Here is a 16,639-nt window from a genome sequence, read left to right on the forward strand (position 1 = left end):
TGGGGAGGGGGTTTGCACTTCTGACTGGGCTCCGAATGCAGTGCTTCACCCCGCCACACCCAGTTCCTTTTTGGAGAGGAGGGAGCCATTCTGCATGACTTGTGGGATCTTAATTTCCCCACCAGGGATTGAACCCTGGGCCCTCAGCAGTGAAAGCATGGAGTCCTAACCGCTGGATGGCCAGGGAATTCTCCGCAGTTCCTTTTATCGGGTCAGCGTATCTGAGTTTAGGGGGTCATTATTTCCATTTGCAGATGAGGAAACTGAGACACTGAGAAGCTAAGTAACATCCCCAGGGGCTCACGCTAGTAAGTGCTGGACGTAGGACCCCAGCAGAGGTCTGGCTGGCTGATGGCGGAGCTGCAGGTGACCTAACGCTGGGCATCAGCCCGCCAGCATCACTGCACCTACAGGCTGGGGGTACGAGAGCCGGGTCCTGCCACCTAGCAACCCGAGGGAGCTGAGGGTTAGAGAGGTGAAGGAGCTAGTCACTGCCGCGCCCGAGGGCTTTGCCCCCAGGCCACTGTAGCCCCGCGCGCAATCTCTCCATTGGAGAGGGCAGGGCGAGCCCAGGGCACGGGAGGCGGTGGTCACAGGCCCAGTTCACCCCATCACCAGCCTCGCTTCAGCCAAGACAATGGCGCCTTCCGCCGTCAGCAAAGGGGGCGACCTGGGAGGCCCAAGGAGATGGTGGAGAAGCCCAGGACCCCTCACAGCTCTTGCTGCTCTGGTCCCAACCAACCAGGGGGCGGCCTTTGCTCATCCTCATGTGTGAAGAGGGGGAGGGGGAGAGCTGGGAGACCCTGACTCAGACGCTGGAAATTTTCAAATGTGACCTTTGGAGCAGAAACCGGGAGAGGGAAGAAGTGGGGAGACGGCGGAGGGGGCGGGGAGGGTCCACAGCACCAGCACGTGGGAGAGAGGCATCGTGAGTGGGAGCAGGGTCCAGGGAGGCGGCCGCCTGCTGACCGCCGCCCGCCCCCGCCCGTCCAGGACTCCCTGGGGGGAAACAGCCGCACCGTGATGATCGCCCACATCAGCCCAGCGAGCAGCGCCTTCGAGGAGTCCCGGAACACCCTGACCTACGCCGGCCGGGCCAAGAACATCAAGACCCGGGTGAGGCGGCCCCTGCTCTGTGCCTCCCGGACTCACCTTTCTGGGCCAAGACTCAAGCCCCCTGGACTGATTCCAGGTCCTGCCACCCCCCAGCCTCCCCCGAACACACACGCTGGACCGAGCCACCACTGCTCTGGCCCCCCGTTACTTGCCAGGAAGCCCTCAGCTTCTGAGGGTCCCCTTCTCTTTTCTAATTTATTTGGCCGTGGTTAGTTGCTGTCGTCCTGTGCGGGCTTTCTCTGGTTGTGGTGACTGTGGTGGATTCTCTTGTTGTGCGATACGGGCTCTGGGGCGTGTGGGCTCAGTAAGGGTGGCTTACGGGCTTAGTGGCCCCGCGGCATGTGAGATCTTCCCAGACCAGACACCAAACCCACGTGCCCTGCATTGGCAGGCAGACTTAACCATCAGACCACCAGGGAAGTCCCTGTCCTCCTCTTGTTCAAAGTCTGTGCTCATCCCCAAGGTCTGTGCCCCCAGCCCCACCACCCCCTTCCAGTCTCCTGTTTTCATCTTAAAAGACGCTCATTCAGACGTTTACGCCTCCAAAGGCCCTAACCCCGACAGTTACAGAAGTGTTGACTGTCACTGGGTACTTTTACTGGGCCCTTTATCAGTTCATCTCATGTGGTCCTCCGACGAGGCAGGCGCTATCTCTGTCCTCATTTTATAGTTGAGGAAAGGGAGGCTGAAGGGAGCTAAGTGGCTTCCCGGGTGGGCAGGAGTAGTGCTGAGACCAGCACTGGGTCCTCCCGGTTTCCAAGGTTTCCTTACCTTTTCTGGTCAGTGCCTTAGAATCCTGGCTCTCTATGAGGTCATCTGGGCCCACCCGTGTGAAGAGTCTAAGAACCGAACGAACATTCTAACCCTGCAGTTTTCCAGCTGCTGTTTCAGGAGCTGGATGCTTTATCTCTGCTCTCTCCATTAAGGAACTTAATGGTGGGAAGAGACCCTTAAAAGAGCGAATTGACAGTTCAGAATATTATCAACAGCAGGCAATCACGCCAACAGCAGGGAGGCCAGTGGGATCCCACCGACCTCTTTAGAGACGGTGAGAGGGAATCTGAAGGATGGAGAGGAGATTCCAGAAGGGAGAGAGCAGCAAGGATAGAGGCTCCTGAGGCAGGGAGGAGGTGGTGTCCGCGGCGGAGGTGGGGGGAGGAGAATGGTTCCTCCGATGAAGATGGAGCAGTGAGCCAAATGAAACTCTAAAGAGAGCAGTGGGCCTTCAACACCAGATGAAGGAATCAGGGCATTCTTCCAGCAGTAGGGAGCCAAAGAAGGTTGAGTGGCTCAGAGGCCGGGGGTGGGGGATGGGGTGCACAATTTTAGGAGTATGCCTCTGGTGGAGGGACGTAGTTTGATAGGTTGTAGGGTCAGAGGCAGGGCTTCCTGGGTAGCTCAAGTGGTAAAGAGTTCGCCTGCAATGCAGGAGACCTGGGTTCAATCCCTGGGTCAGGAAGATCCCCTGGAGGAGGGCATGGCAACCCACTCCAGTATTCTTGCCTGGAGAATTCCCATGGACAGAGGAGCCTGGCGGGCTATGCCCCATGGGGTCGCAAAGAGTCAGACACGGCTGAGCGACGAAGCACAGCACAGGGTCGGAGGCGGGGAAGTCATTACTGTCATCCAGGAGGAAGAGAGGATCCCCGAGGGCAGGCCCTGGCCTCCAGGTGACTGTACCCCGCCCCCTCCCCAGGTGAAGCAGAACCTGCTCAGCGTCTCCTACCACATCGCCCAGTACACGAACATCATCGCTGACCTCCGGGGCGAGATCCAGAGGCTCAAGCGCAAGATCGAGGAGCGGGGCGGGCGGAGCCCGGACCGAGCCCAGCTGGGGCGGAGCGACATCCGCCACATCCAGGGTGCGTGCGTGGGTCTCCGTGAGCCAGAGCCCGTCTCCTGAAGCCTCTCCAGGCTGCCTCAGGGTGCTCTGCGGTCAGACAGCACCGGCTTCAAAGCCGGATTTGGGCTCTCTCTGGCTGAGTAGCCTTTAAGCCTTCCGTCCTTTGGCTGTCAAACAGAATCGCGATCTCTGCCTCAGAGACCTGACCCGAGGATTCGGTGGTATCAGCGTGAGAGTCTGGGCATTTAGCTGTGTGGGGGCTTCACTCTGGGGACTGCAGTGAGGGCTGTGAGGCTGAGCCTGGCATCACCAGAAGGGATACGGTTCCCTTACAGATTTTCTGTACTTGCTTTGATGATTTTCCAGCACGTGGCAGTAAAGTGTCTAAGGGGTGCCTTTTACTACTTGACAGAAAGGTGCTCTAAAGGCTGGTGGAAGCCCAGTTCATACAGGGAGGCTGGGAGTCACCTTTGGGTCACCGCCTGAAGACAGTGTAGATGTGGGGCGGGTAGTCTAGGAGGTCTTCCTGGAGGAGGTGGTTGCACAGAAGTCTTTTGGGGAGAAAGAGAGGGGAGGGCCCAGGCGGACCCAGACTTTCCTGGCCTGACTGTTCCTCCTCCGCTGACCTCTCCCACCTCCCATTCAACCGGCAGCCGAGGTGCAGCAGCACAGCGGGCAGGGCGAACAGGCCGTGATGGAACACCTTCGTGAGCAGCTGATCAGCACCTTCCAGGAGCAGATGGACGTGCGGAGACGCCTGCTGGAGCTGGAGAACCGCGGCACGGAGCTGCAGATGGACACCTCCCGCCACCTGCTCACCATCGCCAGGTAAGCACCGCTGGCCTAGGCCGGGGGCTGGCGGGGGAGCTGGAGCCGCCCCTTGTGCTCCCCCTCCGTCCCCCGCCACCATCCCCATGGCCTGAATCCCCCGTCTCCTGTGGGGTTGGGGCTGCGGCAGCTGGAAGCACGAGAAGTCACGCCGGGCACTCAAGTGGCGAGAGGAGCGTCGGAAGGAGTCCTTCACTAAGGACGACCCCGGGAAGGACTTGGACACCGGTGATGGCCAGCCAGACATCGAGGAGCCCGCCGAGGTGGTGTCCGCCCACGAAAGCATCGCTGCCTTGATGACCAAGCAGAAGAAGCTGCGAAAGCAGAAGGTGCCTGGGGCTCGGGGACTGGGCAAGGGGGGTTGGGAGACTCAGCAGGAAGGGGCTGGGGGAGGTTTGTTGAGGAGTGAAACCTGGGCGCTCAGGCCACAAATCCCCTGCGACTTTGAGTCTTTTTCATCTGCGGGCTTGCCTGGTGGCTCAGATGGTAAAGAATCCATCTGCAATGCGGGAGACGCTGGTTCAATCCCTTGGTTGGGAAGATCCCCTGGAGTAGGAAATGGCAACCCGCTCCAGTATTCTTGCCTGGAGAATCCCCATGGACGGAGGAGGCTGGTGGGTCACAGAGTCGGACACAACTGGGGGACTAATGTTTGTGTGTGTACTCAGTTCCTCGGCCAGGTCTGACTCTTTGCAGCCCCTTGGACTAGCCCGCCAGGCTCCTCTGTCCATGGGGATTCTCCAGGCAAGAACTCATCTTTAAAATAGGAGTGGTCAGCCCTAGTGGGGTTGATGGGAAGATTAAATAAATCCTTTCACATATTAAAACTGGTAGCCAACATTCTAATTAGGATTTTCCAGATCTCCCTTCTCTGTTCTGGAGCAGAGCCATACCAGGGGGCTTCAGGGTCCACGAGTCCTGACGGCATCAGATGGGCTGGGGTTGAGCTGGTCCACGGAGCTCATTTCCCTGGATTCTCTGGTGGCTCAGACGGTAAAGGGTCTGCCTGCCAACGCAGGAGACTGAGGTCCAATCCCTGGGTCGGGAAGATCCCTTGGAGAAGGAAATGGCAACCCACTCCAGGATTCTTGCCTGGAGAATCCCATGGATGAAGGAGCCTGGCAGGCTACGGTCCATGGAATCGCAGAGTTGGACAGGACTGAGAGAATTCATTGCACAGAGCTTGTTCAAGGGATGGGTTGCAAGAAGGTAGGCACAGAGGGGTCACTCAGGAGCAGTCCCCGGTTGCAGAGTTCGAGACACAGCTTCGAAAAGTGGGCCTCGGAGTGGGGCTGCAGCCTGGCGCCCAGCGTCCAGGGGCTTGGACGGGCGAGGACCCCGCTCAGCAGCGGGTGCGGGCGGCCCCTCGCCGGCCACCTGGTGCTGACCGCCCGCCCGGCTCCCCAGCTGGCGCTGGAGCAGCGGTGCCGAGAGCTGCGCGCGCGGGGCCGCCGCCTGGAGGAGACGCTGCCGCGGCGCGTCAGCTCGGAGGAGCAGCGCGAGGCGCTCGGCCTGCTCTGCCGCGTGCACGAGCTGGAGCTGGAGAACGCCGAGATGCAGTCGCACGCCCTGCTCCGCGACGGCGCGCTCCGCCACCGCCGCGAGGCCCTGCGCCGCCTGGAGCAGCGCCGCAGCCTCTGCGAGGAGATCATCCGCGCCCAGCGGCAGCTCATCCAGGGTAGGGCCCCCGCCCCGCGCGTCCGACCCTCCCTCCGAGGGCCCGAGAGCGCGCGCTGAGCCCTGCCTCTCCGCTCCCCCACCGCAGACTGCAACCTGGCCGTCCCGCAGCACCTGGAGGAGCTGTATGAAGTGTACCTGCGGGAGCAGGAGGAGGGCAACCTGGAGCGCGCCACCATGATGGACCGCCTGGCCTCTCGGGCCTTGCAGGTGGGCGCCCGGGCTGGACCATGCGCACGTGAGCTAAGGGCGGGGCTGATGCCCAAGGCGGCGCCTGCCAGGAGCTAGGGTGGCCTCGGACCGGGCTAGCTGGTCCCCAGAAAGCTGACTCTTCCTCCTACTTATCCGACCCAAAGCCTTGCCAACACCCCTCCCGTGGTGTTCTCCGGCACGTGTCCCCATCCAGGGTCTGAGGATCAGGGCTGGCGATCTGAGATATCACTAAGGGCCCTGGATACCCTCCCAGGAGACCAGGCCACCAGGCGGTGCCACTGGGAATGCCCAGCAGACCACAGCTGGCCCCTGGGGACTCAGAACACAAGCCCCCCTCCCTTCTGGGGCTCCCAGCCCAGATTACAGCCCCAGATTGTGTGCCTGTCACCCAGGCTGTTTACTCAGTCTGAGACCAAGTCTTCCGAGTCCCCTCTCCCTCCTTTCCCCTCCCCAGGACAGCGCCTTGCCCAAGATTAGCCCCCCAGGAACCGTGCCGACCCCGGAGGAGTCTGACCTAGAGAACGTCAAGATGCCGAACTCCGAGTCCCCGCACCGGCACAGGAGCTTCCTCCCTCTGCTCAGCACTGAGAGGTGAGCCCGAGGGCCACTTCCTGCCATCCAGCCCGCCTGAGCCACCAGGCCGTCTCAGAGATGCCAGCCCAGACCTGGCTTCCCAGGGAGGATGGAGCAGGAATGGAAAGGGGGGAGGGGGCACAGGTCTGGAGCCAGGACTTTGGGTCCTCGTTCCCATAATGCAGCAGTTCTCAGGAGGGGTAGGGGTGGGACCCCGTGGTCCCAGCCTGGTCAACAGCTGCCCATCCTCCTCTGTTGACCTCAGTGAAGCCAACCACGTGTTCAAGGCTAGCTCCCGGGCTTGGCAAGCGAAGGGCTCCTCTGTGCCCACCCCACCCCCTATCCCGGCTGGCAACCTGGTGACACAGGAGGTGAGCAGTGGGCCCCACGGGCCCCCCGGGCTCCCCTGATGTGGGTGGGAGTACAGGGCAGGGGGGGACACCCAGTGGTTGGGATGCAACTTTTCCAAAACAGCCCTCTGAGGACGTAGGGCCCCTGCTGGGTCCAATGGCTTCTCTTCCCAACCCATTCATCTCACAGGCCGCCACTCAGGTTGGTCTGAACGGCCAGATCAACTCCTCCCCTGAAAGCATCGAGAATGTGTCGGAGATCCCCTTGTCCCGCAAAGGTGTGTCTCCTGTCTCCCCCCAGCCCCCATCAGCCTGAGCCTGGCATCATCTCAACAGCTCAGAGCACCCAGCCCGAAGCCCCCTCCTTCCCTCTCTGCTGCTGAACACACCCAGGCATCATTCTAGAGAGGCACCAGTGCCCAGAGAAGAGTAACCACCTGCTCTGTGTGGACAGAGCAGGGGACACAATCGGAAACCAGAATGGGGAACACAGGGCCCTTGGGATCACGCCCCCCCTTCCCACTCGGAAATAATTGTAATAGCAAATAGAGTCCGAATCCTCCCTACCCTGTGGCCATAGGCAACCCCCATTATCTCAGCTAATCCATCCTCAGAACCTGGGACCTCCCTGGCAGTCCAGTGGTTAAGACTCAGCACTTCCACTGCAGCGGGTGAAGGTTAGATCCCCAGTCAGGGAACTGAGATCCCACATGCCGTGTGTCACGGTCAAAAAAAAATCTTCACAACGCATTGGGGTTAGTTTTACCATCGTCAGTTTACAGATGAAAAGAAGGCTGAGAAACTTTGGCCCAAAGTTTCTCAAACAGCAAGCAAGTCGGGGTGAGCTGCGGCAGAGAAGCCGTGTTGGAGGTGCAGGAGGGGGAGGAAAATGTGGCCTTGATCCCGGGCTGGGTGCCCCTCTGTCCCACCGCAGGGAGGAAGGAGATCGTGAGCGACACCAAGAGCATCTCCTTGAAGGCTGCCCGGCGCCGCTCGCAGGCCCTGGGGGCCGAGGGGCGCCAGCTGCTCACACCCACCATGAAGCATAGCAGCCTGTCTCTGCACTCGCTGGGGGAGACTGATGACGTGCGGATGCCCGGACCGCTGGCCTGCAAGCGGCCGCCCAGCCCCACCCTCCAGCACGCTGCCAGCGAGGACAGCCTGTCCAGCAGCACGGGCGAGTCGCCATCCCAGGCGGTCGAACGTCACGGCGATGGCCCCTGTCCCACGCTGCAAGGCCAGAAGAAAAGCCTAAGCAAGAAACGAGAGAAGTCTCTGGAGGCAAAGAGGAAGCGGAAGTCTCAGTCTTTTGAAGTCACGGGACAAGGGGTAAACCTAGGGGGACAGGAGCTGGGGGTGTCTGGGCCCCCTCCTTGCTGGGTTCTGAAGGCTAGATTCCTCCAGAGGCCCCACGGTACCCCTAACTCTGCACCACCCTCCATGGCGTGTCCCCCAAGTGAACCTAACATCTCCTTGTATCAGATCCCCACGCAGCTCCCAGCTCATCTGGCTCTCCAGCCAACGCAGCTGTCCCGCCCCAAGACGCAAATCGCTGGGCCCCATCCCGTGGAGAGTAACATCTCAGACCAGAGGATGCCAGTGGTTGGGCACCTAACCCCTAGCATCCGGCACCTGGGAAAGGCCACGCTGACTATGGCCAAGGTCAAACTCCCTCCGTGCCAGAACTTGGGTGAGTACCAGCAAGTGTGTGTGGGGGGGGGGGTGGGAAATAGCAAGGGGGAGAAGGGAGCCCTTGGCCAGGCCAGGGAGGAGGCTGGTTGAGCTCCCTGCCCCTATGGCTGCCCCTTGCCGGAAACTGGGTTCCTGAAGACTGTTAGTGGGACTGGCTTCTTGGGGTAGTGCCCCTAGGGAGTTCAGAGCCACTGTGGGTGACGAGAGGGGCATGGAGAGGCATGCCTTAAAGCACAGCTCCTGGCCTTTCCCCACCGCAGGCCCTGAGGACGTCTCCCCCCTTGCTGCCCCCTCCAACCCAGGGGATGTTCCCGGACGGGTTACTCGGGTGCCCCGCCTGCCCCATGACACAAGCATCCAAGGCAAAGATGGACGCTTGCGGCACAACTGAGGGGCCCTGCCTGCCCACCAAGGCTTGATGGGGCATGGCAGGAAAGGGAGACGGAGGCTGGGCAGATGGGGATGACCTGGCATCAGAAGCTCGGGATCTCAGAAGGCTGGGGCGCCTGGGGCCCAGGAATCGTGGGGGTGCCTGCCCCCCACAGTTCCAAGGCTTCAGTGCCACTGGGAAGGGGAGCCGAGCCCAGGAGGCATGGCCTGGATGGCAGGGCTCCCTGGCCAGAGACTCCTGTTGCTGAAACTCTGTTCTAAGATCTGCAACCAGACTTGGCCTGAGGAGTGGGGGGCGGGGGTGAAGCAGGGAGGGACTGTTAGAGGGATAGGGCTCCTGGGCCCACATCTGGGGCAAGGGCAAGCTGGATGGTTGGGGAAGGGCCCGATGGGCATTTCACTTACTGTGGCTAGGGGGTGGGAAGGAATCTAGTTTTGTTACTTAGCAGTCGCTTCTGCCTTCCCCCGTCCCCCCACTCTTTTTTAACAATAAAAATCCCGTTTGAGTTTTGTGGGTTGTTCCGGAAACTAGACCTTGTCTGAAAGGTGGGGTGGTCCTGACAGACTGGCTTCCCTTCCCGGGTGGTGCTCATGGTAAAGATCCTGCCTGCAATGCAGGAGATGCAAGAGATGTGGGTTCGATCCCTGGGTCAGGAAGATCCCCTGGAGGAATAAATGGCAACCCACTCCAGGATTCTTGCCTGAAGAATCCCGTGGGTAAAGGACTGGCGGGCTGCAGTCCATGGGGCCGCAAAGAGCCAGACACGACTGAGCGACTGAGCACATCCCTGATTAAGATTCAACCCAAGTCCTCACCTCCCAACACACCCTCTTCCTCTCCGGCTGGTTGTAGAGCACCCATCAACAAACTCCTGGGGGAAAGTGGTTTTCCTCCGGACCCTGAGGTCTCTCCCCAGGAAGGGCGGGGCTCTAAGGCCCATTCGTGTCCTCTCCCACCAGTACACACCTCTGCCCAGACCCCCTCCCAGGAGAGGTCAGAGACTTAGGCTTGTGCTTACCCCTCCCACCCTGGGAAGTCAGGGCTCAGAAACTGCTGAGCTGAGCCCCTCAGTTTCAGGTGAGGAAGCTCCCCCAAGGTGCACCTGACCATCTCAATGCTTTTACCTGCCCTGTGCCCTGTGGGGATGGGGGCCCTTGGGGAAAAGCTAATGAATGATGGGGAGTCCCTGACCTGTGGAGCCCTCCTTGGACTGCTTTTACCCCCAGAACTATGTGGTTTAATCATCCCCTTGCCGCTCAGAGCACTGGTTTATTCTACCAAGAGCATTGGCTTCCCATGTGGTGCTGGTGATAAAGAATCCACTTGCTAATGCAGGAGATGCAAGAGACATGGGCTCGATTCCTGGGTTGGGAAGATCCCCTGCAGGAGGAAATGACATCCCCCTCCAGTATCCTTGCCTGAAAAATTCCATGGGCAGAGGAGCCTGCTGGGCTACAGTCCATGAGATGGCAAAGAGTGGAACGGAACTGAGCATATATACACACAATACCAAGAACCTCACTTTAAAGTCAATGTGAAAGCAGCTCCTGAAACCAGGCATCTGGTCTACCACCCATGGCCTGGCTTCCACCCAACTCTAAGGCCGCCAGCACCTGGTCACCCAGCAGGCCGGGTTAGACACCTCCACTGGTCATGCCACTCCCAGTCCCTCTGCGCCACCTCTACTGGGCCTTTATTTTCCTGATCCAGAGGCGTCAGGGATGCTGAGCTCCCCGACCCGGGCCCGCCTGGCTACTTGGGGGTCCGGATGAGGGTGTGATAGACGGGCTTGACAATGAGGTGGAGATGCAGGGCGTTCTCCACCAGGTACTCGGAGTTGCGCCGCTGCAGGTCGGCGTGCGCCAGGAAGTCGCCGGCCTCCTCGCTGCTCTGGTGGAAGCTGTAGGCGTGGCGGACCAGCAGGCGGCCGTGGTGGCGCGCCCCCACCAGCACGGTTTTCTGGAAGCTCACGCCTGCCGCGTCGCCGCCGCTGCTGGCCGGCGTGACCACCAGCCGCGGCCGGCCGTCCTCGGGGCGTGCGAGGGGCAGCGCGGTGCCCGCGGCGTCCGCGTAGACGGGCCGCAGGCTGACCGGCAGCCAGCGCGGCGAGAAGAGCACGTTCCAGGTGACCCGGCGGCCCGAGTCGTGGCCGCTCGGGCCCAGCTGCGTCTGGAAGCTGGTACTGCGGTCGTCGCGGGCCGGGTTGTTGATGACCCACGGGGCGCCCCAGGCGGGCGCGAGGTAGTTGCGGGGCAGGAAGGCGCTGCCGTTGACGTCGAAGAACTTGGCGTAGTGCAGCGGCGAGGCGGCGTGGAACTGGTAGGCCTGCAGCAGCAGGTCGGCCACCGCCGGGCCGTGGCGCGCCAGGGCGGCCGAGCGCGCCTGCAGCTGGAACAGCTGCGCCGGAGGGATCATGGGGTAGCGGATGGCGCGCAGCGCGCGCTCGGCCACGGCCGGCGGCGGCCGCGCGCGGCCCAGCCACGCCTCCAGCGCCTGGAACAGCTCCAGCTCGTCCTGCAGCACGAGGTCCGAGCGCGGCAGCAGCTGCGCCAGCAGCTCAGGGCTCACGGCGGCCCACTCGGCACTCCCCGCCACGGCCGACAGGTTCCAGGCCAGGAACTGCAGGCAGCTCTGGCGCAGGGCCTCGTCTCCGGTGCTCACCGCGTAGTGGTACCAGCCCACCGCCGGGCCCGCGCCGCCCGCCAGGTGCGCGCGCATGTAGTCGGCCACGCCCCGCTGCAAGGAGGCCACGCGGTACTTGGTGGCCAGCTGGTGCAGGGGGATGGCCTGCGCCAGCAGCACGGTCAGCTCGCCGCAGTAGAGGTACCTGCCGGAGAGGTGCAGAGATGGAGCGCGGTCAGGGCGGGCCCACGGTTACCCTACCCCGCGCCGCCTCCTGAGTCCCGAGGGTACCGGGCCTTGGGCAGGCAGCATCGTCCTTAAGGGAACCAACAGAAGGACCTTCCCGCGCGCATCCTACTTCACCGCCTCTTCCTTCCGGTTTCTCGTGGGGTGTGGAAATAAGCATGCATTTATTGAGCACAGGTGGCTCGGTGGTGAAGCATCCGCCTGCCAATGCAGGAGACGCAGGTTCTGTCCCTGGGTCAGGAAGATCCCCCGGAGCAGGAAATGGCAACCCCCTCCAGTATTCTTGCCTGGGAAATCCCGTGGACACATGAGCCTGGTGGGCTGCAGTCCATGGGGTTGCAGAGTCGGAAGGGACTGAGCTGACTGAGCACCCACTAAGGGGCTGAGTTCTGTGCTAGAACAAGAAAGATGCAGCTCCTACCTCTGCAGGTTTACAGTGTGGGTTCGGATTCATGTTCTGCCAGTTACTTGCTGTGAGAATGGGCAAGCCATTTAACTCTGCTGTTTGCCTCTGGAAACAAAAGATGTTTCCCAGGATCCCTTAGAGTGAGTGTGGTCATGTGACTAAATTCTAGCCAATGAGATACCTGCAAAGGCAGGGACTGGGATTGGGGGAAGGCTGGTTGAATAGAACTGACTAGGGTAGAGGTCATTCTTGTTCAGTCTCTCTGTCCTGTCGGGCTCTTTGCGACCCCATAGACTGCAGCACGCCAGGCTTCCCTGTCCTTCATCATCTCCTGGAGCTTGTTCAAACTCTTATCCGTTGAGTCGGTGATGCCATTCAACTATCTCATCCTCTGTCGTCCCCTTCTCCTCCTGCCTTCAGTCCTTCCCAGTTAGGGGGTAGAGGAAAGATGCTTTTGTCCTTCTGTGCTATCCCTCTTCCTGTTGCCTCAAAGTTGGAAGAAATGACCGATACTCTGCAGCCTCTTGTCTAAGCTATTAAAGCAGGGTCACTTTCTCAGACTAGAGTGTGGACAGTGTCCCTGTGCAGCATGCTAGCAGGAAGCAGCCCCCTAGCCCTGTGGTTCAAAACCTGGACAGACAGCAAAACCACACAGAGACATTAATATAAGAAACAACAGTTCGGCCCAGCCCTAGATATGAAGCTCGGGATACAGGGTGGGGTCCAGAAGTCTATAGTTTTTAGAAGCTCTCAAGGCCAGGTTTGGAAACAGCTTTGAGAATATTTGGTAACTAACTTCAAACCACCCAGAGCTTTCAGGCAGGGGAGTCATGCTGCATTTTGCAAGAAGCTGGTGGGAGGAGGGAAGCGGGAGGTGGTTGCATGGTCATCCTAATGCCATTCAGGGAAGGCGCAGGGCTAAGAGCCAGGGCTTCCGTCACCCTGTGAGTGGAGAAGCCAGGGACGTGGAAAGGGATGACGTCTTCCCCTGATCCTTCCCCACCTGATAAACTTGTCGAAGACGGCAGCACAGTCCCGGGGCTCCTGCAGCACCACCTCGCTCTGGTTGCTCAGCAGCTCCCGGAACTGCTCACTGTGCAGTCCCAGCAGCAGGCGGTGGGCGTGGAAAACTCGGACCTCGTCGGTGCCTGCAGCCTGCACCCGCAGCACCACATCGCTGGCGTTGCCCTGCCGCAGCAGTTCCTGCAGGCGCTGGAGCAGCATCTGGGAGTGGTTGATGGAGGTGCCCGCTGACTCCCCGCCGACATCAGCTTTCTGGGCTGCAGCCGGAAGGAACACAGAGCAGCCTGAGAGGGCAGCCTTCTGGGGTGGCCGACAGACCAGCTGGAGATGCCTGTGGTTGGATGTGGGGAAGCCTGGGGAGGCTGTGTGCTCCCCTGTTTGTGCCTGTGAAGTGCGTGGATGCACGAGCACATCCTGGACGGGGAAATTCGTGAACCTGACCCTGAGCAGACCCGGAGAAGATGCCCTTGGAAGGGGCAGAAGGCGGATTCCCAGCAGGGAGAGGTCATGAATCAGGATGGGACAAAATGTCCAGAGCTGGACTTGCCCGGTAGTAAAAATCCTGCCACCCATGCAGGAGACACAGGTTTGATCCCTGACCTGGGAAGATCCCACGTGCTGCAGAGCAACTAAGCCTGTGCTCCACAACGATTGAGTCTGTGCTCTAGAGCTGGGGAGCTGAAACTACCAAGCCCGAGGTCTGCAGCCAGAGAAGCCACTGCAGTGAGAAGCCCGCGCACCTCGACGAAGAGAAGCCCCTGCTTGCGGCAAGTAGAAAAAAGCCCACACAGCAACAGAGACCCAACACGTCCAAAAATAAAAAAAGTTTCATGTCTAGAGCTGATCTCCATGATGCCAGACCCCTAGGCCAGGGTTGAGGAACCTCTTGGCCCCTCACCTCCTGAAGAACTGCCCACCTTACCCCTCGGAAGAGAAAAGTTGGCTCAAAGCAGTGCTGCTGCTGCTGCTGCTAAGTCGCTTCAGTCGTGTCCGACTCTGTGCGACCCCATAGACGGCAGCCCACCAGGCTCCCCTGTCCCTGGGATTCTCCAGGCAAGAACACTGGAGTGGGTTGCCATTTCCTTCTCCAATGCATGAAAGTGAAAAGTGAAAGTGAAGTTGCTCAGTCGTGTCCGACTGTTCGAGACCCCATGGACCGCAGCCTACCAGGCTCCTCTGTCCATGGGATTTTCCAGGCAAGAGTACTAGAGTGGGTTGCCATTGCCTTCTCCGCAAAGCAGTGCATTCCCCAGCAAATAATCTATTGAGCACTTACAATAAGCCAGACACTCCCCTGGGAGCTCAGACAGTGAACAAAACAAACCAGCTCCTTACACTTATAAAAGCACAACTTAGCTTCTTAGGCAATAAATACAAATAAGCAACAAATAAGCGCTCTGGTTTTAGGCTGTGACCAGTAAGGGAGGTGATGGTAGTGGGGTGTCGGCTCCTGTAGGTGCAGGAATCTGAGACAGGCTCCCTGAGGAAGTGATAAGGGGCCCGCCTGAGGCCCCGGGAGAGGCTGGGCTTGGTGCTGGGAAAGCGGAGAGGATCTGCCCAAGTTCTGAATGGGAGGTGAGGGGCAGAGCAGGGGAGGGGGCTGCAGCTTGGGGGTGGGGGGGCCCAGGCCCAGCCGCCCTCCTGGATCCTGATCTGGGAGGCAGGGGTCTACGCTGGCCTCCTGGGGGACCCGAGAAAGCACAGAGCCAGCGGGTCCCGGACAGGACTCTTGGGCACCTGCGCCTTGGGACTGGCATCCTCCTGCTTCCGGGCGAGCCACACCGGACCCTCCTCTCCTGTTTCCAGGGACACCCTGAGGGTCAGACGGGGACATGTGCTCACGGATGGAAAACTGAGTGACAGAAAGCACTGCCAGCAGCTTCCCCAAGTGGAGCACGGACTGAGGCGTCGAGGGGAGCAAAGGGGTACCCCCATACCTCCACCCCCCATGCGTGTATGGGTGCACGCGCATACACACACACAGTCCCAGGGTCCACGTGGACTCTTGAGGAGGCTCTCAGGAAAGCAGAGCCTCTGTGTATGAGTGAGAGAGAGACTGAGGGCGTGAGAAAGGGTGAGAGAGGAGCTCTGGTTATTTTCCAGCCCCGCCATCCCCCAAGCTGTCACCGTGAAGGCTCCAAACGCTGATGGATCTCACTCTCCCCAGCCTGGACCCAGCTGCCGGGGACACTGGACAGTAGAAGGGTCTTCCTGTGGTTAAGCCCCCTGCCCGCCCGCCCGCCTGCCCAGCCCTCCTGCCCTCGGAGGCCGGCTACCCTCCTCCACGGAGCTGCATGATCAAATCGACTCTATGCCCAGCCCGGCTGGCTGGACACCGCCCCCTCCTGGCCATGGGCAGTTGGAGCCTGAAGGTCCTGCCCCTTCTCTCTGCCCACTGCCCACTCACCTGCACGAGTGACCATCCCCACCAAGGTCAGCATGGCCCAGAAGCTGGCCCAGGACCTGGGCTTGGCAGAGCCCAGCCTGCGCATCTCTGTATCCTGCCCCCAAGCCCACGGGAGGAATAGCAGAGCCCAGACCGCTCCGCACACATCCCTCCTCCTTATATAGGATCCAGCCCGAGGGGATGGCCCCCCTTTCCCGGCTGGCTTCCCTCCCGCCACCCAGCCTCTGCCTTGGATTGGTGGAAACTGGCCCCAGCTGTTACCCAGGCAACCAGTTGAGCCGGAGAGCGGGCGCCCCAGGCGCTATTGTGCTGCCCTCGGGCCCCTGAGGGGACCAGATCCGGCGGCCTCCCCCACATCTCTCACCACCCGGCATAGCTAGTCACTCCTCTCCTGGGAAGCCGAAGGCTCCCCAAAGGGCAGGCAAAGGGCTCCAGAACCAGAGGCAGCCACCAGCCCAGAGGGTCCCCAGCCCCCTCCCCTGACCCCCGGCCCTGGCACAGAGTACGCTTGGCAGCATCCTGGCTGGAGCACCGTGGTGAGCCAAGGAGTGCGAAGGAAGGGCCTGGAACAGGAGGAGGCAGCAGCCCAGGCCCCGCCCTCCTCCTCCCGATTTGGGGTGGGCTAGCACCCCAGAAAAGAGGACAGGGCTCTAAGGAGGGGCCGTGGGGTAGCTGATGTCACTTTGATGTCCTGCGTTGAAAAATGTTCCTGGCGTGCTCTGAGGAGGGTGATGGGCCTTAGGGACATGGGGACTGTGGCCATCACACCCGCCCCCCCCAGGTCAAGGTGAGCTAGGATGGCAGGGCCGGGCATAGAGCAGCTGCACCCCAGCCTTTGCACCCCTGCCCCGGAGCACCCCCACCCAGAACCGGGCTGGCTGCCTCACTTGAGGCTGGTCCCCCGCAGGCATCCCACCCGCTGTCTGACCAGGAGCTGCCCTGGCACCTTCCTCTAATTCACCTTCTCAAGTGGCCTCAGGTCTCTTGGTTCACCTCCGTGGAAGCTTTCTCTTACCAGCTTCAGTCCAGCTTCCTACGGTAATTTTTCACATCTCAAAGTTCCAAGGAGGGGGCTTCCCTGGTGGTCCAGTGCTTAAGACTCCGTGCTCCCAAGGCAGGGGGGCTGGGTTCCATCTCTGATCAGGCAACTAAGATCTGGCTTGCTGCGACTAAGACCTGGTGCGGTCAAATAATAATAATAATAAAAGCTGCAAGGAGACACACACAGAGCCCGGATCCACCCTGGCAGTCG

At 60.7% G+C, this 16,639-nt stretch overlaps 2 protein-coding genes across 4 annotated transcripts in view; one reads left to right on the forward strand and one right to left on the reverse strand.

Annotated features, from left to right (window-relative positions):
* Positions 1-9,775, forward strand: part of KIF19 (kinesin family member 19) — a 29,763-nt gene extending 19,988 nt beyond the window's left edge. Inside the window, exons 9-21 of one of the 3 annotated variants that reach the window (XM_043455441.1) lie at positions 994-1,192; positions 2,106-2,164; positions 2,813-2,978; positions 3,613-3,787; positions 3,918-4,116; positions 5,195-5,465; positions 5,553-5,674; positions 6,132-6,268; positions 6,516-6,621; positions 6,791-6,878; positions 7,535-7,929; positions 8,083-8,290; positions 8,553-9,775. In XM_043455441.1, coding sequence (XP_043311376.1) covers positions 994-1,192; positions 2,106-2,164; positions 2,813-2,978; positions 3,613-3,787; positions 3,918-4,116; positions 5,195-5,465; positions 5,553-5,674; positions 6,132-6,268; positions 6,516-6,621; positions 6,791-6,878; positions 7,535-7,929; positions 8,083-8,290; positions 8,553-8,683 — 2,256 coding nt within the window. In that variant the 3' untranslated portion in view covers positions 8,684-9,775. Of the gene's footprint in view, positions 1-993; positions 1,193-2,105; positions 2,165-2,812; positions 2,979-3,612; positions 3,788-3,917; positions 4,117-5,194; positions 5,466-5,552; positions 5,675-6,131; positions 6,269-6,515; positions 6,622-6,790; positions 6,879-7,534; positions 8,291-8,552 lie in introns of all 3 variants that reach the window. The other 2 variants (XM_043455274.1, XM_043455358.1) reach the window with 2 other exon arrangements.
* A 144-nt stretch (positions 9,776-9,919) lies between these two features.
* Positions 9,920-15,521, reverse strand: BTBD17 (BTB domain containing 17). The gene is made up of 3 exons (XM_043455580.1): positions 15,388-15,521; positions 12,961-13,237; positions 9,920-11,510 (listed from the first exon to the last, which is right to left on the reverse strand). The coding sequence occupies exons 1-3, from the start codon at positions 15,470-15,472 to the stop codon at positions 10,436-10,438; spliced, it is 1,437 nt and encodes a 478-aa protein (XP_043311515.1). The 5' UTR covers positions 15,473-15,521; the 3' UTR covers positions 9,920-10,435.
* Between the last annotated feature and the right edge of the window lie 1,118 nt (positions 15,522-16,639).

Source organism: Cervus canadensis, chromosome 1, assembly GCF_019320065.1.
Source record: "Cervus canadensis isolate Bull #8, Minnesota chromosome 1, ASM1932006v1, whole genome shotgun sequence".
NCBI lineage: Eukaryota > Metazoa > Chordata > Mammalia > Artiodactyla > Cervidae > Cervus > Cervus canadensis.

Coding starts and splice junctions, on each gene's coding strand:
- BTBD17 (XM_043455580.1), bottom strand. CDS start 15,472: ATGCGCAGGCTGGGCTCTGCCAAGCCCAGGTCCTGGGCCAGCTTCTGG. Junction 13,238..15,387: donor GGGGATGGTCACTCGTGCAG/GTGAGTGGGCAG, acceptor TTCCGGCTGCAG/CCCAGAAAGCTGATGTCGGC. Junction 11,511..12,960: donor GTCTTCGACAAGTTTATCAG/GTGGGGAAGGAT, acceptor CCTCTCCGGCAG/GTACCTCTACTGCGGCGAGC.